Source organism: Sander vitreus, chromosome 21 (genome assembly GCF_031162955.1).
Source record: "Sander vitreus isolate 19-12246 chromosome 21, sanVit1, whole genome shotgun sequence".
Taxonomy (NCBI): domain Eukaryota; kingdom Metazoa; phylum Chordata; class Actinopteri; order Perciformes; family Percidae; genus Sander; species Sander vitreus.
Window position 1 is genome coordinate 356,441 of NC_135875.1, and position 25,000 is coordinate 381,440.

The 25,000-nt window shown below is 40.6% G+C and overlaps 2 protein-coding genes across 4 annotated transcripts in view; both read left to right on the forward strand.

Moving 5' to 3' along the window:
* The first annotated feature begins 4,827 nt into the window (after window positions 1-4,827).
* On the forward strand, window positions 4,828-10,228 carry LOC144536164 (microfibril-associated glycoprotein 4-like). 3 transcript variants are annotated; one of them, XM_078279150.1, is made up of 7 exons: window positions 4,828-4,937; window positions 5,277-5,348; window positions 6,314-6,469; window positions 6,715-6,753; window positions 8,388-8,484; window positions 8,585-8,752; window positions 9,918-10,228. In XM_078279150.1, exons 2-7 carry the CDS (start codon window positions 5,343-5,345, stop codon window positions 10,172-10,174), a joined length of 723 nt encoding a protein of 240 aa, XP_078135276.1. In that variant the 5' UTR covers window positions 4,828-4,937; window positions 5,277-5,342; the 3' UTR covers window positions 10,175-10,228. The 3 variants fall into 3 exon arrangements, with proteins under 3 accessions (XP_078135276.1, XP_078135278.1, XP_078135277.1); XM_078279152.1 differs by having other exon boundaries at window positions 8,388-8,457; XM_078279151.1 differs by having other exon boundaries at window positions 4,864-4,937; window positions 5,260-5,348.
* Window positions 10,229-15,249: 5,021 nt separating this feature from the next.
* LOC144536165 (microfibril-associated glycoprotein 4-like) overlaps window positions 15,250-25,000 on the forward strand; it is an 11,976-nt gene continuing 2,225 nt past the window's right edge. The window contains exons 1-6 of the mRNA XM_078279154.1: window positions 15,250-15,360; window positions 15,700-15,771; window positions 20,909-21,064; window positions 21,244-21,282; window positions 23,202-23,298; window positions 23,472-23,644. Coding sequence (XP_078135280.1) covers window positions 15,766-15,771; window positions 20,909-21,064; window positions 21,244-21,282; window positions 23,202-23,298; window positions 23,472-23,644 — 471 coding nt within the window. The 5' untranslated portion in view covers window positions 15,250-15,360; window positions 15,700-15,765. The remainder of the gene's footprint in view (window positions 15,361-15,699; window positions 15,772-20,908; window positions 21,065-21,243; window positions 21,283-23,201; window positions 23,299-23,471; window positions 23,645-25,000) is intronic.

A 25,000-nucleotide genomic window follows, 5' to 3' on the forward strand; every position in this document is an offset into this window, starting at 1 on the left:
GGATTAAAACAGGGGCCACAGCAGGGCCAAGACAGGGTTAAAACAGGAGCCACAGCAGGGCCAAACAGGGTTAAAACAGGAGCCACAGCAGGGCCAAGACAGGGTTAAAACAGGAGCCACAGCAGGGCCAAGACAGGGTTAAAACAGGAGCCACAGCAGGGTCAAGACAGGGTTAAAACAGAAGCCCACAGCAGGGCTAAGACAGGGTTAAAACAGGGGCCACAGCAGGGCTAAGACAGGGTTAAAACAGGGGCCACAGCAGGGTCAAGACAGGGTTAAAACAGGAGCCCCAGCAGGGTCAAGACAGGGTTAAAACAGGAGCCCCAGCAGGGCTAAGACAGGGTTAAAACAGGGGCCACAGCAGGGCCAAACAGGGTTAAAACTGTGGCCACAGCAGGGCCAAGACAGGGTTAAAACAGGAGCCACAGCAGGGCCAAGACAGGGTTAAAACAGGAGCCACAGCAGGGCCAAGACAGGGTTAAAACAGGAGCCACAGCAGGGCCAAGACAGGGTTAAAACAGGAGCCACAGCAGGGCTAAGACAGGGTTAAAACAGGGGCCACAGCAGGGCCAAGACAGGATTAAAACAGGGGCCACAGCAGGGCCAAGACAGGGTTAAAACAGGAGCCACAGCAGGGCCAAACAGGGTTAAAACAGGGGCCACAGCAGGGCCAAGACAGGGTTAAAACAGGGGCCACAGCAGGGCTAAGACAGGGTTAAAACAGGGGCCACAGCAGGGCCAAAACAGAGCTAAAACAGGGCCAAGACATGGTTAAAACAGAGCTTAAAGGGACCAGGACCAGAGCTAAAACAGGGCGATAACAGAGCCAAGACAGGGCCCAAACAGGGCCAAGACAGGGCCCAAACAGGGCCAAGACAGGGCCCAAACAGGGCCAAGACAGAGCTAAAATAGGGCCCAAACAGGGCAAAACCATGGGCCAACACAGGGCCAAGACCGGGCCAAGACGTGCAAAGACAAGGCAAAAACAGAGCCAAAACAGGACCAGGACCAGAGCTACAACAGGACGATAACAGGGCTAAAACAGGGCTCAAACAGCGCGAAAACATGGGCCAAGACAGGGCCAAGACATGTGCCAAGACAGGACAGGACCAGAGCTAAAACAGGGCCAAACAGGGCCAAACTTGTGGGGCTCCAGCCCTGAATGTCTTCTCAAAAGCCCTGAATCATTTAGGAGGACTTTACTGTCTTCCAGAGGCTGTAGCGAGCTCTGTTTTAAAGCTAGAGTGAAGCTAGATATCTGGATCATGTGAAACTAGTTAGGCTGCATTTCGGCGAGGGGAAAAACTGGCATGGGCATTTTGAAAGGGGTCCCCTGACCTCTGACCTCCAGATACCTGAAAACCTTAAAATTGAAAAATAAAGTGGAACTAGGAACAGTCAGACAGGATCAGACAGAAAGCCTCTTTTTGCATATGTTTGTTTCTGTATTTATTGTGTATATCATAATAATGTTCAACATGTTTGTTTACGTCCGCACCAACCCCCGAGTCTCAGAGGTAGAAACTAGTGGGAACTGTGAGACCGTGGCGCCCCCTTGTGGGCATTTTAAGGCTAGTTTTCTGCTGCTTTAAGACCATTTAAGATCCACTCTATCTGACAACATGTACCTTTACCTGAAAGATACCTGAAGAGGAGAATTATTTCATTTATACCTTTGATTTATTGATTTCTCACTTTCTGTTAAATGTAACTTACTCTGCCTCCAGTCCAGTTGAAGTGAGTCTGTCTGTCTGTCTGTCTGTCTGTCTGTCTGTCTGTCTGTCTGTCCTTTTTGTCCTTCTTGGCGTTGAAGATGTTCCTGTTTGGAGCGGGCCGATTGCTTGGCCTGTGGTGTTGCTGCGTGTAGCTTTCTCCAGAACCATGGTACCCCAAAATGACTTACAGAAGGACCCAAAACCACTTCATATGCAACTCCACTGTACAGCCTACTACTGACTTACTGTGTACTTCTACATCAGCCTACTACTGACTTTCTGTGTACTTCTACATCAGCCTACTACTGACTTACTGTGTACTTCTACATCAGCCTACTACTGACTTACTGTGTACTTCTACATCAGCCTACTACTGACTTACTGTGTACTTCTACATCAGGCTACTACTGACTTACTGTGTACTTCTACATCAGGCTACTACTGACTTACTGTGTACTTCTACATGTTGGCTACATACAGGTGTGTGCATGTGTGTGTGTGTGCTTAAAATACTACTGTAACGGAGGGGAAAGGTACTGTCGTTTCATCCCTGTTGTTCAAAATCGTTGTTTTTGTCCATATCGTTGACTGACATACACTTCCCCTTGTTTACTTCTAACCTGAAGTCATGCCCACTTTTGACGCAAAGCCTCATGGGACGTAGGAAACTTGTGGATATAATGTGTCTGTGTACACTACATTTATTATAATACCTTATTTTATATTCATATCACATACATTACATATAAAGCTACCTCTTTCTGCTTTATTCTGATTCTTACGGAAAAACGTTGTGTTGTTATTTTCCATTTACAGTAATTCTCGTTCTTATTCAAGGACTTCCTCATATTCAACGTGACATCATGACTTCATGTAAACATACACGCCCACTTTCTAAAGCCAAGCAGCGTGGTATCTGTACGCATTTTGAGCACCGTCTACAGCGGACGGGTTGGCTTTAGTAAAAGAAGAAAGTGACGGTTGAGTTTAGGAAACGTGACAAGCGGGACCTGGTCCCCGGTCTCCTGGGTGAACGTCCTGTGTTTGACCCGTCCTCCCCCCCGACCAACCTCCCTACGTGGATTTTCACCCTTTCATACTACTCGCTATGGCGTCAATTCACACGTAAACGCAAGGTAATGTAAGTCAATGGAGGCCAAACGGCGTTGATAACCACGCTAAAAAGTGAGTATGCGTCTTGATAACACGGCAATAATGGAATACGGATTGGCGTGTCATACATACACCACTTCATGAGATCTGTTTGTCATATCAGAGAAACAGGTGTGTCAGGAGTCTAACTTGTTAACACTCCGGTACATTAATCAGTTACATCTTACACCTGCGTGATGTGTTGTTGTGTGTTTCTAATCTCCACATTCTAAGCAATGAACAGAAACACCATCTCTAAAATGATCCCGACTGTCACAACATCATACACCCGAGAAACGTACCAAAGATAATATCACAGAGAGCTTTATTTTAATTTTATTTTGATCCTGTCTTGGCCCTGTTTTAGCTCTGTTTGGGGCCAGTTTTAGCTCTGTTTGGGGCCAGTTTTAGCTCTGTTTTGGCCATGTTTGGGCCCTGTTTTAGCTCTGTTGGGCCCTGTTTTAGCTCTGTTTGGGCCCTGTTTTAGCTCTGTTTTTCCTGTTTTAGCTCTGTTGGGGCCAGTTTTAGCTCTGTTTGGGGCCAGTTTTAGCTCTGTTTTGGCCATGTTTGGGCCCTGTTTTAGCTCTGTTGGGCCCTGTTTTAGCTCTGTTTGGGCCCTGTTTTAGCTCTGTTTGGGGCCAGTTTTAGCTCTGTTTGGGGCCAGTTTTAGCTCTGTTTTGGCCATGTTTGGGCCCTGTTTTAGCTCTGTTGGGCCCTGTTTTAGCTCTGTTTGGGCCCTGTTTTAGTTCTGTTTTGGAACGGTTTAAGCTCTGTTTGGGCCCTGTTTTAGCTCTGTTGGGCCCTGTTTTAGCTCTGTTTGGGGCCAGTTTTAGCTCTGTTTTGGCCATGTTTGGGCCCTGTTTTAGCTCTGTTGGGCCCTGTTTTAGCTCTGTTTGGGCCCTGTTTTAGCTCTGTTGGGCCCTGTTCGGGGCCAGTTTTAGCTCTGTTTGGGCCCTGTCTTGGACCTGTTTTAGCTCTGTTTGGGCCCTGTTTTAGCTCTGTTGGGCCCTGTTCGGGGCCTGTTTTAGCTCTGTTGGGCCCTGTTCGGGGCCAGTTTTAGCTCTGTTTGGGCCCTGTCTTGGACCTGTTTTAGCTCTGTTTGGGCCCTGTTTTAATCCTTCTGTAAAGTCTATGATTGCACGAAAGATATCGTTGAAATGGTGCATCTCTCTGCTTCTACACCCAAAAAGTCTCAACACTATTAAATATGACAGAACATGTAGTTTGCTGTCGTGTACGACATTGTCAACCCCAGGGGGTTGATAACTGTTATTTTACCTTCTGTCTCCATTTACTTTGGTATACTATCTTTGTATTCTATTCTAATTGAGTTTTATATAACTCTTATTATTCATGTCTTTTACTTTCACAGCTCAGCACTTTGTCAAGTTGGACAACAGTCACTGCAGGTCACAAGTTAGACAGATGATACACCTCATTTACTTCCAGGTATGTTCTGAAATAATCTTCCCTTCATCATGAGTCACGTGTTATGTACTACTAAGACTTTAGTGTTTCTGGTTTGACCCGTTTAGTCAAATCTTATCACACGGTTTGGTGCCAGGTGCTTGGGTGTGTGGCGATAAAAGATAATTTTTCTGGAACATACATAATGAAAAAGGTTCACACTCAAAACTTATTTTCAGGACAAGAACATTATTGTATGAAAAGTACATTTTCCTCAGAGTAGGATGATCCACCATGCAGGTGCAAAGTGGTTTCTGATTTAGACAGAATGAACATTACACGCGGCGAATGAAATGATGATTGAACTCATCGTTCAGGACATTGTAACCACGAAGAAATGACATGGACATTCAGCAGGAAAAAGGCTAAAGAGAAAAAGAGTTAAACAAACCATGCTAAAGAGCAAGATGTCGGGGAAACAATGAACCCCCCACCTGAGCCACCATCTGGTTTGTGATTGGTCGGATTGGTGTGACATCACAGTGCCTTTTGCAGATATAATCAGTGAGGTTGTGACAGTGTGACAGACTGGAGAAGCTGCAGCTTGTTTTCCTTTAAAGCCAGAAAATCTTTTCAGTTCAACCTGCCGTTGAGTTCAGACAGGTAAGCATCCAACTAGGAGACATTAACATTACTTTAAATTAATATTTATTTGGGATTTTTTTATGTGCTTAGTCCTAAACTAAAGACACAAAAGGCAATTTCGCTATTATCAAGCTACGTCTGTATTAATGCCGACAGATTGTATATTTTAAATAACTGATTGTATCTATCCTTTGGTGTTAGGCAGGTTGTCTTAGTCACTCTCAAATCTGGGAAGTCTTCTTTGGCTTTTGTTTGTTGTGATTGAAACGTGATGAAGTAGAACTGTCCCATTTTTAATCTGCACTAAAACAAAGTATTGAACACTAAAGTTTGAATTAAGTTTTGGCATATAAACAGCTCATCAGAGATCCAGACGGACTGACATCAGGATTTTTAAAGCCTCACTCCAGCAGAACTCCGACAATGAAGGTAAATCTGTAACTAATGACATTATACTCAAATTACTGTAAGAAAATCGAGTACTTCATTAATCTGTAATTTTTCTTTCAAGTACTTTTTATCACGTGTTGTACTGGGCTACATTTAAAGTCATATGTTACACAGTGAAACAAACATATGAAAAAGTCCTGATTGACTGTGAAAGAATTAAACACAACAAAAGGAAATAAATCAGCTGCAGCAGAGAAGAAGAAACTGCAGGAGTGTCTGTCTGTGGCTGCAGGAGGGCAGAGTTTCAGAGAGCTGACACTCTGGAAATTATAAGTTATAAATGATTGTCTTCCCTATCCCAGATCAAGACCAGGGCTAGCATTTAAAGGCCCTGAACAGCCACACAGTTGTTTTCATTTAACTTGGCTGATTAAACTTTTTCCCATTTATTTAATCGAGCCTGAAGACGTTTTTTTAATTTAACAGTAATATGATATATCATCAAATATCATCCTCTAGTGTTTTCAGCAGGTTAAGAATGTACTTGTGGTGGTGAGTGGTGCAGGATGTGATGGCTGGGTTCAGTTATAGACTAGTCAAGCAAAGGTTTAAAAACTATTTATTGAACACAATGACTACATAACATTAACAGATAATGCAGGACGAAATAACTATGTACATATTAAACAAACTAGACTAGATGATAAAGATACAGATGAAGTGTAGCCTTTGATGTGCTTTGTCAATTAAATCTGGCTGGTTTGTCAAATAACTTTTATTGTTCAGCACATAAAATACCTGATTACCCAAAGCCAAAATCTTATATGTACTAAGAACTTAACCTTAAAACATCCATAATTGTTGATTTTTTCTACCTGGCGGGTCTCAATCTACCTGGGTGGGGTGGCCAAGTAGAACCTATGTATGGGAAACACTGCAACATCATGTTGAAACAGTACAGAAGCTTCAAACCTTACTCCGTGTCAACATCTCCTCTCTTCCAGCTGGTTTCAGTTGTCGTCCTGCTCCTGGCTCCAATGTTGACCAGCTGCTACCCTCCCGATCTGCCCAAAGACTGCAGTGACATACATAATAATCCAAACACCCGAAAAAGTGGAGTGTACACCATCTATCCCATCAGATCCACATCTCCTGTCCAGGTACACTTCATCCTCTCTGGGACACAGGTTGACCGTTAGATGATAAAAGTGGTAAACGTGAAGAGAGTAAGATCATCTCTGACAGAAATACAGTTACAAGTTCTGACTGATGCTTCTAATACAAGAGATTTAAGTAGTTGTATTTGTAATAGTATTCATAGTACTTGTTACAGCCTGTGTGAATATATTGTATGAAGTGTTTGCAGCTGAAACACATTTGCTAATGGTTGTGTGTTTGTGTGTAGGTGTACTGCGACATGGACTCAGAAGGAGGAGGGTGGACGGTGAGTAACTTATTTTCACATCTAGCAGTTACTGGGCAACATAGTCATCCTTCATTATCATTAGATCCCTAAAATCAGAGGGGAAGGGCATCTCCCCATCCTCCTGAAGCTGAACTGTTGCTTTCTGCCTTTCTTTAACTCCTCTTAAAGCAGAAAGTTAAGAGAAGAACATGAAAATGACTGCAGATTGTCACATATTTCACACTGATTGACATTGAGATAAAAGTACAGGTGTTTAGTCAGTAGTCCATATGGTGTGGCCAGGCATACCTCTGTTATATACAGTACTGCGCAAAAGTCTTAGGCATGTGGAAAAAATGCTGTAAACTAAGAATGCTTTAAAAAATATAAATGATTGTTTATTTTTTATCAATTTACAAAATGCAAAGTGAGCGACCAAAAAAACATCTAAATCACATCAATAGTTGGTGTTACTACCCTTTGCCTTCAAACCAGCATCAATTCTCATAGGTACACTTGCAAAAAGTCAGGGAACGTTGAGGATCGTAGACGCAGTGGTCGGCCAAGGAAACTTGCAGAAGATGAAAAACACATCAAGCTTATTTCCCTTTGAAATGGGAAGATGTCCAGCAGTGTCATCAGCTCAGAACTGGCAGAAACCAGTGGGACCCAGGTACACCCATCTACTGTCTGGAGAAGTCGGGCCAGCAGTGGTCTTCATGGAAGAGTTGCAGCCAAAAAGCCATACCTCCGACATTGAAACAAGGCCAAGCTCAACTATGCACGAAAACATAGGAACTGGGGTGCAGAAAAATGGCAGCAGCTGCTCTGGAATGATTAGTCAAAATAAAATATTTGGCTGTAGCATAAGGCAGGTTGTTCGAAGGGCTGTAAAGCGGAACAATAATGAGTGTCTGCAGGCAGCAGTGAAGCATGGTGGAGGTTCCTTGCAAGTTTGGGGCTGCATTTCTGCAAATGGAGTTGGAGATTTCGTCAGGATTAATGGTGTCCTCAATGCTGAGAAATACAGGCAGATATTATCCATCATACAATACCATCAGGGAGGCATATGATTGGCCCCAAATTTATTCTGCAGCAGGACAATGACCCCAAACATACCGCCAAGGTCATTAACAACTATCTTTAGTGTAAAGAAGAACCAGAAGTCCTGGAAGTGATTGCATGGCCCCCACAGAGCCCTGGTCTCAGCATCATGGAGTCTGTCTGGGAGAACATGAAGAGACAGAAGGATTTGAGGAAGATCTGTGGTTAGTTCTCCAAGATGTTTGGAACAACCTACCAGCTGAGTTCATTCATAAACTGTGTGCAAGTGTACCTAGAAGAATTGATGCTGTCTTGAAGGCAAAGGGGGGTCACACCAAATATTGATTTGATTTAGATTTCTCTTCTGTTCATTCACTGCATTTTGTTAATTGATGAAAATAAACTATTAACACTTCCATTTTTGAAAGCATTCTTAGTTTACAGCATTTTTTCATACCTGCCTAAAACTTTTGCACAGTACTGTATGTCACAGTGTGGAGAGATATGATACATTAATGATTATTTTATCAGACAGTTAAAAGAAACCAAAATATTCCCAATGAAGTGACATAACAGTGAAGTCTTGCTGTCTGTAAACTTGATCTGTCAGATATCTTTTGTGTTTCCAGGTGTTCCAGACGAGGATGGACGGCACGGTGAACTTCTACAGGACCTGGGATCAATACAAGATCGGCTTTGGTAACGCTGCTGGGGAGTACTGGCTCGGTGAGAAATGAATCCAAACTAACAGTCATGACGTCATGAAACTCACTGTTCACTGTGTGTGTGTGTGTGTGTGTGTGTGTGTGTGTGTGTGTGTGTGTAGGTCTTGAGAACATCTACCAATTGACACGCAATCGACAGTCCGAGCTGCTGGTCCAAATGGAAAACTTTGAAGGAAACAAAGCGTTTGCTCTTTACACCTCATTCTTTATCGGTGCTGAGTGTGATGGATACAAACTGAATGTTTCTGGATTCATCAATGGAGGAGCAGGTGACGTTTCCACATTATCTAAGGACAGATATTGCAAATTAGCTTAAGCTATAAAGGTACAAACTCTAAACAGCAGGAATTAAGTACTCAGCTTCAAATAAGCCAAACTACAAAGATCTAAGGTGCAGTTGGAAGATATGTGTCTTTAGCCTGTGGGGGAATATGTGTAGACTTTCAGCTGTTCTGATGTCAATCAGGAGCTCTCTGAACTGCTTTTAATCAGGTATAAGGTGTGTATTCAGGTGTCTGTATCTCAGGGACTCTTTTCACTTTATTTATCTGTACCCACAGACTTCAGGTTGTTTTGTTGCAGCAGCTGAAGTACCAGTAGTATTTCAGACTGATTTCATGAAGTGGCATATATATGACACGCCAATTGTTATGCCGTTATTGGCGTGTTATGAAGACGCATACTCGCTTTTCAGTGTGTTTATCAACGCCGATTGTCTTCCATTGACTTACATTACCTTGCGTGTGCGAGTAGTAACAAAGGGCGAAAATCCGTGTAGGGAGGTTTGTTGGGGTGGTGGATGGGTCAAACACAGCACTTTCACACAGGAGAGCGGGGATTGCGCCCCGCGTGTGATGTTTCCTTCGTTTTCCGCGTGTTGTTTCCTTACCACGTTTTTCTTTTCCTAAATCCAACCCAGTTCTTCTTTTCCTAATCCCAACTGTTTTTTCTTAAACCTACCGTAGCCTCGCAATAACACGCTACGTGGCTTTAGAAAATGGCGTGTATGTTTACGCGAAGTCATGATGCCACGTTGAGTATTTGTAGGAGTGGTAGCAGAGTACACAAAGAATGAGTACTAGTACCTGTAATGTTTAATTAGTATTTAATTCATTTATTAAGGATTTCTCCTAGCTGGTTTAACCTCTCTGCTTGCTAACTAGTTTTCAGCTCTCAGTAGCATCATGAGGTGTTCAAGTGTTATAGGTGACTCAATCTGTGGATTTATTATTTTAATTAAACAATAATAAGTATTAAACGTCACCAGTCCAGTCCAGTGTCTGGTTAGTTCAGTAGTTGTGTTATTTAGGAATACTTACTGTAGGTAGAGAAGTAGACTGGGGTTATACTGGGTAAATAAATACACTTTAAAAATATATATCATTGTTAGTTGTATCATACTGTTGTGATTATACACTTGTTGTGTTTCTGTAGGAGACTCCATGACTTATCACAACGGAATGAAGTTCACAACAATCGACAAAGACCAGGACACCTCACCCTATGGGAACTGTGCCATACAAACCCTGGGGGCGTTCTGGTACAACTATTGTTACAACACAAATCCAAACGGTCTTTATCGTTGGGAGGCTAACAGCCCTATCTATAATGCTGTAATGAATTGGCAAACCTGGAATGGTTATAATAACCCCCTGAAGTTCATCAGCATGATGATCCGTTCTGTGCTGTAGTTCTCCAAGACCAACGTCCAGCAGAATATCAGCTCATCTCTTCTGACTTCTTTCTCTTTTTTTCATTAAGCATTTAATCTCACAGGTCTTATTTTCCTGAAACTGGGCACCAGCACAAGAAAACCAACTGATGTCTGTAAATCTTGTTACAGTCTGTGATGGTTTAAAGCAGTCGCAGCTCGCTGCAACGTGGAAGAAAAGTCAGATGTGTCTCCAGTTGGGCGGCTGCAGCAGGAAAGTAGGACCCATAATCTTTAAATGGAAACACATATATAGTCTGATCAGCTGTTAATCACTGCATGAACTGATAACACAAGTCTAAAAGAGAGAAAGAAGTAAAGAAAATGAAAAGTATGAAACCATCTTTGTAGTTCAGGACAGCCAGGTGATGTTTGGTGGAGGTTTGAATCTGTAATGTGAATCTTTATCTGCTGTACGGTGACAATAAATAAGAAGCTGAGCATTAAGATGATCTGACGTCTTCACTTTGTCTTTTATGGAGGATACTTTTATTCATAATTGAAATTAGCAGCCAAAAGAGAAAATGCAAAGATATCAACTTATAAATAAAAGTTTATTAAAAGTCAAAAAGCAAAGTAAAATGATCATTACAATAAAAAACCTTTAATACTATATTTAGTGTTAGTTTTTTATTTTAAATTTAATTGTTAATAGTTTTCATTCGTTTTATATTTTCAAATTATTATTTTTAACTTTTTAACTTTGCTCTTTAAAATTCCTTCTTTTCAGTCGGACACACACACACACACACACACACACACACACACACACACACACACACACACACACACACACACACACAAAACACACACACACACACACACACACACACACACACACACACACACACACACACACACACACACACACACACACACACACACACACACACACACAGACACACACTACACACACACACACAGACACACAGACACACACACAGACACACACACACACACACACACAAACAGACACACAAACACACACAGACACACACACAGACACACACACACAGACACACACACACACACACACACACACACACACACAGACACACACACAGACACAGACACACACTACACACACACACACACACAGACACACACACACACACACACACACACACACACACACACACACACACACACACACACACACACACACACACACACACACACACACACACACACACAAAACACACAGTACACCAGTGGCGGCTGCTGGTCTTTCAAAGAGGGGAAGCTCATTTTCGGCCTACATCATAAGATGTTAACGTTCAATTTATTTAAACACTAACCTAGCCTACTTTATGAATGAATGAACGAACGATCTAATTAAACCCGAAGAAAGAAATGTGGAAATTAGGGAATGTGGTGTATAATTGTATGAAATGTACGATGAAAATACAAAAAAAGCAAATACCAAGAAATAGGTTGCTGCAGTTTTTCTTTCAACAACACTTGCAAAATCCTCGATTGGACTGAGCTTGAATAGCTTCGCCGACTTTTTATGGTACGAAATCACTGTCAATCAAAAGGAGATGCAGTCTTTCGACATCATCAATCATCATGCAGAAGCCTGGATTCCAGGCTTCTGCATGATGATTGGAGGGTCTGTCACACACACATACAGACAGACCCTCTAATCATCATGCAGAAGCCTGGAATCCAGGCGAGCCCTCTCCTCCATTCAGCCCCAGAGAAGCTGAGCGTCCGTGGGCGGGACATAATCGCAGCATTTATCCAATGACCATCTAGTTTCGACGCACTGAAAAAAACAGTTCAAAGCAGTCCCACTGAAGTGTGTGGACGCCAGGCTTCAACAGGGAAACACTGAGACGCTACGGGAATGTATGAGAAGGAAATCGAGTCAGTCGACCTGCTATATGTAGCTGATTCTGAACCAACTGGTCTTCAAGATAAATGTGTTCAAACACATTTTTAGTCAATAAAATGTTAACACAATAGTAAATATTTGGGGGTGGGGGTACTGTTGCTTCATCCTTTTTAAGCTTGTTTTTGTGTTTCCATATCGTTGACTGACATTCACTTCCCCTTGTTTACTTCTAACCTGAAGTCACGCCCACTTTTGACGCAAAGCCTCATGGGACGTAGGAAACTTGTGGATATAATGTGTTTGTGTACACTACATTTATTATAATACCTTATTTTATATTCATATCACATACATTACATATAAAGCTACCTCTTTCTGCTTTATTCTGATTCTTACAAAGAAAAGTTATTTTCCATTTACAGTAATTCTCGTTCTCATTCAAAGACTTCGTCATATCAGAGAAACAGGTGTGTAAGGAGTCTAACTTTTCAACACTACGGTACATTAATCTTCATTGAAAAACAAGTGTATCAGTTACATCTTACACCTGCGTGATGTGTTGTTGTGTGTTTCTAATCTCCACATTCTAAGCAATGAACTTGTTCCAGAAACACCATCTCTAAAATGATCCCGACTGTCATAACATGACACGCCCGAGAGACGTACCAAAGATAACATCACAGAGAGCTTTATTTTGTCTATTGATTTTGTAATTGTCTTTGCCCTGTTTGGCCCTGTTTTAGCTCTGTTTCGGCCCTGTTTGGCCCTGTTTTGGCCCTGTCTTGGCCCTGTTTTAGCTCCGTTTTGGCCCTGTTTTAGCTCTGTGTGGGCCCTGTTTGGCCCTGTCTTGGCCCTGTTTTAGCCCTGTTTTGGCCCCGTCTTGGCCCTGTTTTGGCCCTGTCTTGGTCCTGTTTGGCCCTGTTTTGGCCCTGTCTTGGCCCTGTTTTAGCTCCGTTTTGGCCATGTTTGGACCCTGTTTAACTCTGTCTTGGCCCTGTCTTGGCCCCGTGTTAGCTCTGTGTGGGCCCTGTTTGGCCCTGTTTTGGCCCTGTTTGAACCCTTCTGGAAAGTCTGCGATTTTGCGAACAATATCGTTGAAATGGTGCATCTCTCTGCTTCTACACCCAAAAAGTCTCAACACTCTATTAAATATGACAGAACATGTAGTTTGCTGTCGTGTACGACATCGTCGGCCCCAGGGGGTTGATAACTGTTATTTTACCTTCTGTCTCCATTTACTTTGGTATACTTTTCTATCTTTGTATTATATTCTTATTTAGTTTTATATAACTCTTATTATTCATGTCTTTTACTTTCGCAGCTCAGCACTTTGTCAAGTTGGACAGCAGTTACTTCAGGTCCCAAGTTAGACAGATGCTACACCTCATTTACCTTCAGGTATGAGGAAATCTGGCAACTACTGTGATCGTTTTATGAGATATGTTGTTAATTCTCTGAGGTCAAACAAACAGATCTTATCTTAGTAATTTCACACTTCATCAAGAGTCCCTTTGTCACGCAGTCCTGAGACTTTAGTATTCCTGGTTTAACCAGCTAATCAAACAGTAAGACAAATGTGATTATGACATTAAAATACATAGTTGCATCATCAGTAGTTACAGATTCTGTCACGTTTGTGAGTGTTCTGCATATGTTGTGTTTCATGTCTTATTTTGTAGTCTGTCTTTGCTCTCTGTCGTGATTCCCTGTTGTGGATTTCCTTGATTCATGGATTATTGCTCCCAGTAAGTGTTGCCTGTCTAAAATAAATCTCTTTAAACTACATTTGGGTCCAAGCCTTGCTTACCTTCGCACCAGTCCTGACAGATTCCAATATGGCGGGAATTTGACAAGCTGAGCATTATTACATTTATTATATTTTGAGTCAGTTCTGATAAAAAAGAAATTATCCCAGAAATTGATATCATATGGCGGGACCATAGACTGTAAAATAATGGACGTAGAATTATGTCACCCATTGGTTTGTGGACTGCTGTTTTAAAGCCTTAAGGTTGACAATTTGGCCGTCGCCTTTTTGGTACTTTGGACCCAGAAATGAACATGTTTTGGGAAAAAGGCACAGCTGGGAATGTTGACGTGGCTAAGCCAGTGATGTGTATGGTTTCAATGGCACTAAGCTAAAAGCTAAAGAGGGAAAGTTGCTGATTTTCAACACTTCTGAATCGAGTCATTCAGTGGAGATTTACCATTGGGTAAACACGGACCTACAGGTTCTGGCGCCATTCATCTGCATGTATGGCAGAACAGAAAGTCTGCAAACTTTCCCTTGAGTTACCAGCTAACGCTAGCTAGCTACCTTGGTTGGCAGAATTCATTTCGTTGCATTGCTCTGCTACTAAACCCAAAAAGTCTCCACACTTTATTAAATATGACAAAATGTGACAGGGTCTGGAGTGAAACAGGGTCAGCGATGGGGGGTATACATACATGGAAAAATATGCGCCAAACAAGCCACTGTGAAATGTTGCTGTTTTCATGAATACAACAGTTGGGTGACCCTCCCCCTAGACTAAAAAATGTTGGGTGACCCTCCCCTCAACAAAAGAATAAAAAGACATGACCCCTCCATTCTATGAATACCGAACGGTCCCTAATCATTCCATAAATTCTCAGAACTACTATGACAGTTTCATGAGATCCACTGATAATTGTGTGAGCTAAAATAAACAAAAACTCTTCCTCAAAACATTATCTGTTCTGAAATAATCTTCCCTTCATCATGAGTCACGTGTTATGTACTACTAAGACTTTAGTGTTTCTGGTTTGACCCGTTTAGTCAAATCTTATCACACGGTTTGGTGCCAGGTGCTTGGGTGTGTTGCGATAAAAGATAATTTTTCTGGAACATACATAATGAAAAAGGTTCACACTCAAAACTTATTTTCAGGACAAGAACATTATTGTATGAAAAGTACATTTTCCTCAGAGTAGGATGATCCACCATGCAGGTGCAAAGTGGTTTCTGATTTAGACAGAATGAACATTACACGCGGCGAATGAAATGATTGAACTCATCGTTCAGGACATTTTAACCACGATGAAATGACATGGACATTCAGCAGGAAAAAGGCTAAAGAGAAAAAGAGTTAAACAAACCATGCTAAAGAGCAAGATGTCGGGGAAACAATGAACCCCCCACCTGAGCCACCATCTGGTTTGTGATTGGTCGGATTGGTATGACATCACAGTGCCTTTTGCAGATATAATCAGTGAGGTTGTGACAGTGTGACAGACTGGAGAAGCTGCAGCTTGTTTTGCTTTAAAGCCAGAAAATCTTTTCAGTTCAACCTGCCGTTGAGTTCAGACAGGTAAGCATCCAACTAGGAGACATTAACATTACTTTAAATTAATATTTATTTGGGATTTTTTTATGTGCTTAGTCCTAAACTAAAGACACAAAAGGCAATTTCGCTATTATCAAGCTACGCCTGTATTAATGCCGACAGATTGTATATTTTAAATAACTGATTGTATCTATCCTTTGGTGTTAGGCAGGTTGTCTTAGTCACTCTCAAATCTGGGAAGTCTTCTTTGGCTTTTGTTTGTTGTGATTGAAACGTGATGAAGTAGAACTGTCCCATTTTTAATCTGCACTAAAACAAAGTATTGAACACTAAAGTTTGAATTAAGTTTTGGCATATAAACAGCTCATCAGAGATCCAGACGGACTGACATCAGGATTTTTAAAGCCTCACTCCAGCAGAACTCCGACAATGAAGGTAAATCTGTAACTAATGACATTATACTCAAATTACTGTAAGAAAATCGAGTACTTCATTAATCTGTAATTTTTCTTTCAAGTACTTTTTATCACGTGTTGTACTGGGCTACATTTAAAGTCATATGTTACACAGTGAAACAAACATATGAAAAAGTCCTGATTGACTGTGAAAGAATTAAACACAACAAAAGGAAATAAATCAGCTGCAGCAGAGAAGAAGAAACTGCAGGAGTGTCTGTCTGTGGCTGCAGGAGGGCAGAGTTTCAGAGAGCTGACACTCTGGAAATTATAAGTTATAAATGATTGTCTTCCCTATCCCAGATCAAGACCAGGGATAGCATTTAAAGGCCCTGAACAGCCACACAGTTGTTTTCATTTAACCTGGCTGACTAAACGTCTTCCCAGGACTGTGTGGGTGTATTTAGACTGATTGATTGACATCTCCCTGAGTCTCTTGTTAGCTTCGTTGCACCTCTTAGGGCGGGACAAATGACACCTTTATTATTCTTATTGGTAGAAAAGATTTGTGACCTAATTAATTCCTATCTAAGCTCCACCCCCTTCAACCTGAGCAGAGGTCTAATCAGCCAGACTGAACTCACCTTTGTGGGTGTTCAGAGGCTTTACCTTTACAAGAATCATATATAGGGTGTGGTTATAACTAGCATTATTATAGTTTTAGTTAGTTAGTTATGTTTTATTTCTGTGTCATGCCAAACATTTTGGCCCATCCCACATGGGATTACAAGACACCACAAATTTACTTATTTAACAAACATCTTCCTGTCGCATATACAAATCATTCGGAGAAATACATGAATACAGATATATACATATACACATACATATATGTATATACACGTACACACATACACACACACCACACACAAACAACACATTCTCATCTACAGTTCATCTCGATAAAGAGCTTTTTTCCTCTTCTCCCAGGCTTTATCTAGATAACTGGCTAATTTATATGTTTCATATGTGAACAGCCATCTCAGTCTTTGAGCATCATCCATATTTACCAAATCAATCTCTGATTCTATCGAACGAAACAAAACATCACGCTGGTCACAATAAAAAGGACAATAGAAAACAAAATGGAACTCATTTTCTATATCATTCAAACAACACATGGGACAGATGTGTTTTTCCTCTTCTACATTAACATATCGTCCTGTTCCAGCAGTCAAAGGTAAAACCCCAGATCTCAGCTGTGCACATAAAGATCTTTGCCTTTTAGACAAATGATATACAACATAATTCTCAGTGCCATATTCTGGTTTTATCATTACAAAAGTATGCAATTTCGGCTTAGCCCATGTATCATCGGCCCACTGCTTTTTGTCTTCAGCAAACACAGATTCTTTAAACAAACCAATATTCAGCTTTTCATTATTAAGAAACAACTCACCAAAACCATAATTACAAAACAGTTTGCATATGTCGTTAGACCAAGGACCAAGAGTGTGTTGATCCCAGAGAAATATTTTCCTCGTCAACCTATTTGCGTCCATATCTAATAGACGATTCCATAACTGGGCTATACATATCTTCCAGCGAGCCTCACATGATTCCCATCCCATGTCTCCCACTATCGCCAATGTCGGGGTATATTTATGCACGCCCAGAAAATATCTTATGGCACTATTTTGCACTAATTCACAATTAGATATATTCCTAAGTCCTCTAACACCCACAATATAATCAAGTATAGGACACACACACAGATTAGAATAAGTTTGAAGACTTGCTGAATGTTAAGGTTCTTGAATCAGCAAGAACCTTAACACCATTTCTGAAATTCATATGTTCATCAATATAGAAACCTAGATATTTATGAGTCTACAAAGATCAGCTTGTGTGACCCAATTTTAAACTCGTAAGTGCTGCGAGTAGTTAAAGGTTTTCTGAAGTGAATTATTTCTGTTTTCTTTCTATTGATAAACAATCTCCATTTATTACACCAATCATCAATATAGGAGAGCATCCGCTGCAAATTATCTTCAGATGGAGACAGAAGTACTATGTCATCTGCGTACAAAAGAATACTTATTTCATTTCCACATCTTATCCCACAATTCAATGCTTTAATTTCCTTTGCCAAATCATTTATATAAATTGCAAATAATGTGGGAGACAAAGCATCACCCTGTTTTACCCCTGATGATGTTGGGAACCAGTTTGTATGGAGTTCATTCAATCTTACACATGCTATGGGCTTGTGATAAACTTCAGTGCCATAAAAATGTCCATTTACCCCATACTCTATAAGCTTATATGCTAACAGATCCCTATTAATCATATCAGAAGCTTGTGATCTAGGCATGATCTTGATTTACGGAACCCATTTTGTTCTTCGACAAGGAGCTCTTCTTTCTCTAAATACAACATGAGCCTCTCATTAAGTATTGTAGAATATAGCTTATAAACTGTGCTCATTAGACTAAAAAAAAAAGTCATTTTGGTATCGGATTAATAATTGATTTAAGCCACATAGATGGTATTTTGCCGAATTCAAAACATCCTTTAAATAAATCACACAAAATATCAAATAGTTTGGGTGATTTCAGTATTTCATTTGGGATATTTTCAACCTCTGTCGCTTTTCCCAATTTAGCTTTATTAATAGCCTTTTGTACTTCTTCTTTTGTAAGACTATTATTTAGATCCTTATTTATCCAATATTCCCCTTTTAAAATGTGGCCCTCTATTACATTTTTCCTCTGACATAAATCCTCATAGTACCCTCCATCAAAATCAAACGTCTTACAAGAGAAAAGATCTTTGAAATCTTTCTCCCACCTATTGATGACATCAGACAGCCCAGTCACTAAACTACCATCATCCCCAGCACCTCCATGGGTATTTTACAACTACGCCTTGGCCCTAGTTTATTCATTTCTGACCAAAATCTCTTAGGGTCAGATGTTTGGATTCTCTTCAGGTTTAATACCAATCCTCTTTGATAACATCTTTTATAGAATCTGTATCTTTTATCAAACCTATTCTGACTATTCTTAAAGGTTTCTAATAGTTTCTTCCTTTCTATATTATTATTTAAACACTTCAGAAACATATTTTCTGTTTTGCACATAGATTGCCACAATTCTTTTAACTCTTTGTTCCAATAAGGTTTCGTATTAAATGGCTTTTTTGTAACATTATAGTTATCTCCATCTTTCATAGCAGACTCTATATCTTCTTTAATCAATTTATAAAGGCTGACATACCAGTTATCTAGATTTTCATGTTCTCTAAAACATAATTGTTTATCATTCTTCATTTTCAAAAGGGTTGATTGCTGTAACCTCGAGGATAAGAAGTTAACTGATAAAGTCCTGCTGACTTTCCTTTTTGTGGATGCATTTTGTAAACTCTCCTGATAAGCTACATGACAGTGAGCCTCAGTCTTTATAAGACATTTTAACCACAGTAAATATTTGTAAGCAGTCATATGGTACAAGTATATAATCAACCACCGCTTTACCCTTGATAGATACCGATGTATAGTTATCACTTAGAGGACATATCCTCCCATTAACAATACATAACTTAGATTATTTTAAGAATGCAATTATTGATTCTCCATGCTTACTACTGAACTATCCAAGAAGGCTCTAGGGGCCATCACATCCACTTCTTTTAGGTAGTCATCAAAAGCACCTATCCTACTGTTGAAATCTCCACACACTAAAATTGCTTCAACTTCTGAATATAAATAAATATGACTTAGAACATGATTAAAGAAAAAAGAGGCGTCCTTTCCCCATACTGACGTTTACATACCTCGTCATTAAAAGAAAAAGGATGCATCTGTCTTAAAAGCGGAACATCTGCAGCCACTGAAGAGTTCCAGGCTATTTAATGTATGTAGCCGTGGTATCCATAACTCTTTATATTTATTGTTGGTTATTTTTGTTTACGTTGTTTTTTGTTTAATTCTAGTGAATCTACACTGAGGAAGGTGGCTGTGTATTCATAATTATTATACCATGGTCTGGGTGAATACTTAATTCTGATTGGCTGCAGGGTGTCCATAAAAGATTGTTATAGGACTCCTACTAACGTAGTTCCAATGAAACTGACTGTTAACTGTTCTAAATTAATGTGCTACATTAAAACAAAAAGGAAATGTGAATCTGATATTTCCAACACTGTGAGGTGCTTCAGTGCCTCGTCCTCTGAACACCACAGGATGGCGATAACTCACAAGCTGCAGGAATAAGCTACACTGCCCCTCTGAACTGATTTAGTTTCACAGTGAATAACGTTATCTCACATCCAGTTCACTGTTCAGGTCGCTACTTCAGGCTGCGTCCGACAGTAACGTTACATATCACGGATCAAATTGTTCGTAAAAGTCGTTATGTTGTTTTGGAGACAATGACATGGCTGGATAGCTAGCTTGTCTTGTTGTTCAACATACTGTCAGGTTATTGTTACTGATTGCCAACTGTACACAATGGTATTGACTTTGGATCTTTCTAGCATTTCTGGCTCCTAGCTGAGCTGAAGGGTTCTACGAGCTGAGCAGACTAGTAGGCAAACTGTAGGGGGTCCAGGAGGGGGTCGGTGATGTCTTTGAGGTGAGAAAGCACAAGGCGCTCAAAGAACTTCATAACCGCAGAGGTCAGGGTGATGGGTCTGAAGTCGTTAAGTCCTGTTGTCCTTGGCTTCTTGGGAACAGGGATGATTGTTGAGGTCTTGAAACAGGCTGGCACGTGACATGTCTCCAGTGAGGTGTTGAAAACGTCTGAACACTGGAGACAGCTGGTCAGCGCAGTGCTTCAAGGTGGATGCGGTCGTTGAAGGAGGAGTGGGGGGCTTTGGGCTTGTAGATGAAGTGTAGCCTTTAATGTGCTTCGTCAATTAAATCTGTTTGGTTTGTCAAATAACTTTTATGGTTCAGCACATAAAATACCTGATTACCCAAAGCCAAAATTGTATATGTACTAAGAACTTAACCTTAAAACATCCATTATTGTTGATTTCTTTTCTACCTGGCGGGTCTCAATCTACCTGGGTGGGGTGGCCAAGTAGAACCTACGTATGGGAAACACTGCAACATCATGTTGAAACAGTACAGAAGCTTCAAACCTTACTCCGTGTCAACATCTCCTCTCTTCCAGCTGGTTTCAGTCGTCGTCCTGCTCCTGGCTCCAATGTTGACCAGCTGCTACCCTCCCAATCTGCCCAAAGACTGCAGTGACATACATAATAATCCAAACACCCGAAAAAGTGGAGTGTACACTATCTATCCAATCAGATCCACTTCTCCTGTCCAGGTACACTTCATCCTCTCTGGCACGCAGGTTGACCTTTAGATAATAAAAATGTTAAACGTGAAGACAGTGAAACCACCTCTGACAGAAATACCATTAAGTACTTGTTACAGCCTGTGTGGATATACTGTATGAAGTGTTTCAGCTAGATCACATTTCCTTATGGTTGTGTTTGTGTGTAGGTGTACTGCGACATGGACTCAAAAGGAGGACGGTGGACGGTGAGCTTTTACTTAAGTCAACTTAAAGTCACAGCCGAGTTTTGGTTCTCTGAGGTTCTTTCCAATCTCTTACATATTCCAAGTGCACAGGGAGTGATACTCCCATAGTCAGGGGACCTGAAGTACGTGGCTACTGCTTGCAGACACATTAACTTGCAAAACCATACAGTGATGATTAAAAGACACAAGAGAGGCAGGTTTCTTTTAAGTCAGTTTACTGCAAGGCTTATTCAAGAAGACCAAAACCACTGCAAGAGGCAAAGGCCAAAGATGCCACTCAGGTTGCTACTAGGGCCGAGTTTTATGTGCCTACTGCAACATCTTCACTGTGTCTAGTCCAAACATAGTCAAGGGTTCAATTGGTAGCTTCAATGAACAGCTAAAACCTGCAATAACTGTTTTGTTTTGGCCATGTGGGGCCAGCAGAAACAAGTAATGACATATCATCACCTTTTTTCCATTTGATATGTTGAACTTGTTTGCAAACATTAACTTATTTTCACATCTAGCAGTTACTGGGCAACATAGTCATCCTTCATTATCATTAGATCCCTAAAATCAGATGGGAGGGGCAACTCCCCATCCTCCTGTAACTGAACAGTTGCTTTCTGCCTTTCTTTAACTCTTAAAGCAGAAAGGTTAAAGAAGAACAAGAAAATGACTATGCAGATTGTCCCACATTGCACACTGATTGACATAGAGATAAAAGTGCAGGTGTTTAATCAGTAGTCCATATGGTGTGACCAGGCATCAGAGACGGGGACTTGAGTCTGAGACTCGGACTGGAGTTGAACTTAAGTTGCACAAACAGTGACTTCAGACTTGACTTGCGACTCGACCCAAAAGACTTCAGACTTGACTCGGACTTGAGCTTTGAGACTCGTCAACAACCTGTTTTCATGCAGTTATTGCTTTTTAAATCTAAATTCATTCATGTATTTCTATTTTCTTTTTTTGGCGCATATACATTGGGGAAACATATGACGAGCTGTATGTCCCCTGCCCTTTGCCATAATGTGCAACGTAACGCACGCGTTATGCCTATGTGCACGCACTCACGTATCAAAAAATGCACTGACGATGACGACACCAAATCCTCCCGGAGTTGTCATTTTTGTCATTAGTTTAGCTCTCAATAACTTGGTAAACAGTGGCAGTAAGAGAACAGCTACATGCAAGGTGTGTGGCACCAAGATAAATGATGCCGGATCAACAACGTTGAACTTCATCAGGCATCTCAAAACGCACCCAGATAGGTCAGTCACTTGCTAATGTGAAAGAGACGTTACATTTAGCATATATCGTCACAGGTAACAAGCTTGCCATCTCAAAGTGTTGTGCTAATGCTGGGAACAGGCAAATTGTATCTTTATAGTTGTATCCATATGATGTGACAGACAGGTTAATATTTCACCATGTCCGAGGGCTAGAGGGTCATGTTAAGTAGCAGAAGATTAGACTATACAATGTCCAATACTAAAATGTTGAAAAATACAGTTGTGAAATTGAAACAGAGTTCTGTTTCTTCAGATTGCACTGCAGTAGACCCCATAAAGTTATCCTACAATTGATTTTGATACTGTCCTGTATGGATGGTAGCTAAAGGACATGCTTTAAATTCATACGATTTAACAATACAGTGTTTAGGACAGATCAGATGGCCAGAGACTTGAGACTTGACTTGAACTCAAGCTCAAAGACTTGAGACTCGATTTGGACTTCCAAAAAATGACTTGTGAACATCTCTGCCAGGCATACCCCTGTTATATATGTAACAGAGTGGAGAGATATGATACGTTAATGAGCACATTATTTTATCGGACTGTTAAAAGAAACCAAAATATTCCCAATGAAGTGACATAACAGTGAAGTCTTGCTGTCTGTAAACTTGATCTGTCAGATATCTTTTGTGTTTCCAGGTGTTCCAGACGAGGATGGATGGCACGGTGAACTTCTACAGGAGCTGGGATCAATACAAGATCGGCTTTGGTAACGCTGCTGGAGAGTACTGGCTCGGTGAGAAATGAATCCAAACTAACAGTCATGACTTCATGAAACTCACTGTTCATTAAGTACTAAAGGTCAAAAACTTCACATGGAACATTTAACGTCAGAGAATATTGTCAGCTCTCTGTATGTGTGTGTGTGTGTGTGTGTGTGTGTGTGTGTGTGTGTGTGTGTGTGTGTAGGTCTTGAGAACATCTACCAATTGACACGCAATCGACAGTCCGAGCTGCTGGTCCAAATGGAAAACTTTGAAGGAAACAAAGCGTTTGCTCTTTACACCTCATTCTTTATCGGTGCTGAGTGTGATGGATACAAACTGAATGTTTCTGGATTCATCAATGGAGGAGCAGGTGACGTTTCCACATTATCTAAGGACAGATATTGCAAATTAGCTTAAGCTGTAAAGGTACAAACTCTAAACAGCAGGAATTAAGTACTCAGCTTCAAATAAGCCAAACTACAAAGATCTACATATAAGTGCAACATGTGAGTGCAATTTATTTTATTTTTTTTATTATATATATAGCATTATCTTCTTGGCTAAGGTGCAGTTGGAAGATATGTGTCTTTAGCCTGGGGGTCAATGTGTAGACTTTCAGCTGTCCTGATGTCAATCAGGAGCTCTCTGGATAGTGTTGTTTTTGGCGGCCTGTTTTAATTTTAGTTTTAGTTTAGTCTTTGAGTCAAGCTGTCATTTTAGTTTTTATTAGTTTTAGTCACGTTCATACTCTTTTTAGTCTAGTCAAATTTCAGTCGACTAAAAGTCTGAGCATTTTAGTCTTATTTTAGTCAGAATTAATCCAGTCAATATAGTATAAGTATCTAGTAGTATAGACAAAACCAAAATGTTGGCCAGCAAGGGATGCTTAGTAACTAAGAACACACACACGTTTGTCTCAGACGTTTTCAGCTGCAGTGGCTAACGTCCAAAGCTAACGTTAAAATGAGACACATTAACCACAGCCTCATGAGTTGGCATTAGCTTTCTAAAATAGAAAGTAACATTATGTTAATGTCTTGACTTACCTCCATTTCATTATGGAATGGCTTGAGATGTCTCTTAAGGTTCGTGGTGTTTTTTTTCTGTGATTTTGTGGCTGTTCTCCCCATCTTTTTCCACAACACATTCTGTTTTCTTTTACACTTCTATGTAATGAAAGTTTTTCCAAATGCTGTTTATTCTTTTTCTCCCAAAGACGAACTCCGGCTGGCCGGCCACGGTCCCAGCTTTCTCTGTGTCAGACTTCATTTTGTTTGTTGTCGTTTATGCTCGTCTCACTCTCTAACTCTCCGCTGTATCTTCTAAATTAAATAATGCCGCGGTAAATAAAGGTACATGATAAAGGTTCGTTGATGAAGATATTTAGTCATAAATTTTGTTGATGAAAACAACACTATCTCTGAACTTCTTTTAATCAGGTATAAGGTGTTCAGGATTTTTTCCTAGTTGGTATGCTTTTTCTTTAAGTTTGGTATCATGCTGACAACCAGTGCTCTATTTTGATTAATGAGCTCTTCCACTGACTCAGCCATTGTGTTTAGTTAATGTTGAATACTCTAAAAGCCTGTTTCCATCTTGGCCAGACACCAGGGTGTCAGGGTGCTGGAGGCCACCTTTAGTGGGTTTGTGTCAGCAGTCGGTAAATGTGTGGTTACTTTTTTTTTGGGGGGGGGGGCTTTTTCCCTTTATTACATAGTGACAGTGGATAGA

Coding starts and splice junctions, on each gene's coding strand:
- LOC144536164 (XM_078279150.1), top strand. Junction 8,485..8,584: donor TGCTGGGGAGTACTGGCTCG/GTGAGAAATGAA, acceptor GTGTGTGTGTAG/GTCTTGAGAACATCTACCAA. Junction 8,753..9,917: donor ATTCATCAATGGAGGAGCAG/GTGACGTTTCCA, acceptor GTGTTTCTGTAG/GAGACTCCATGACTTATCAC.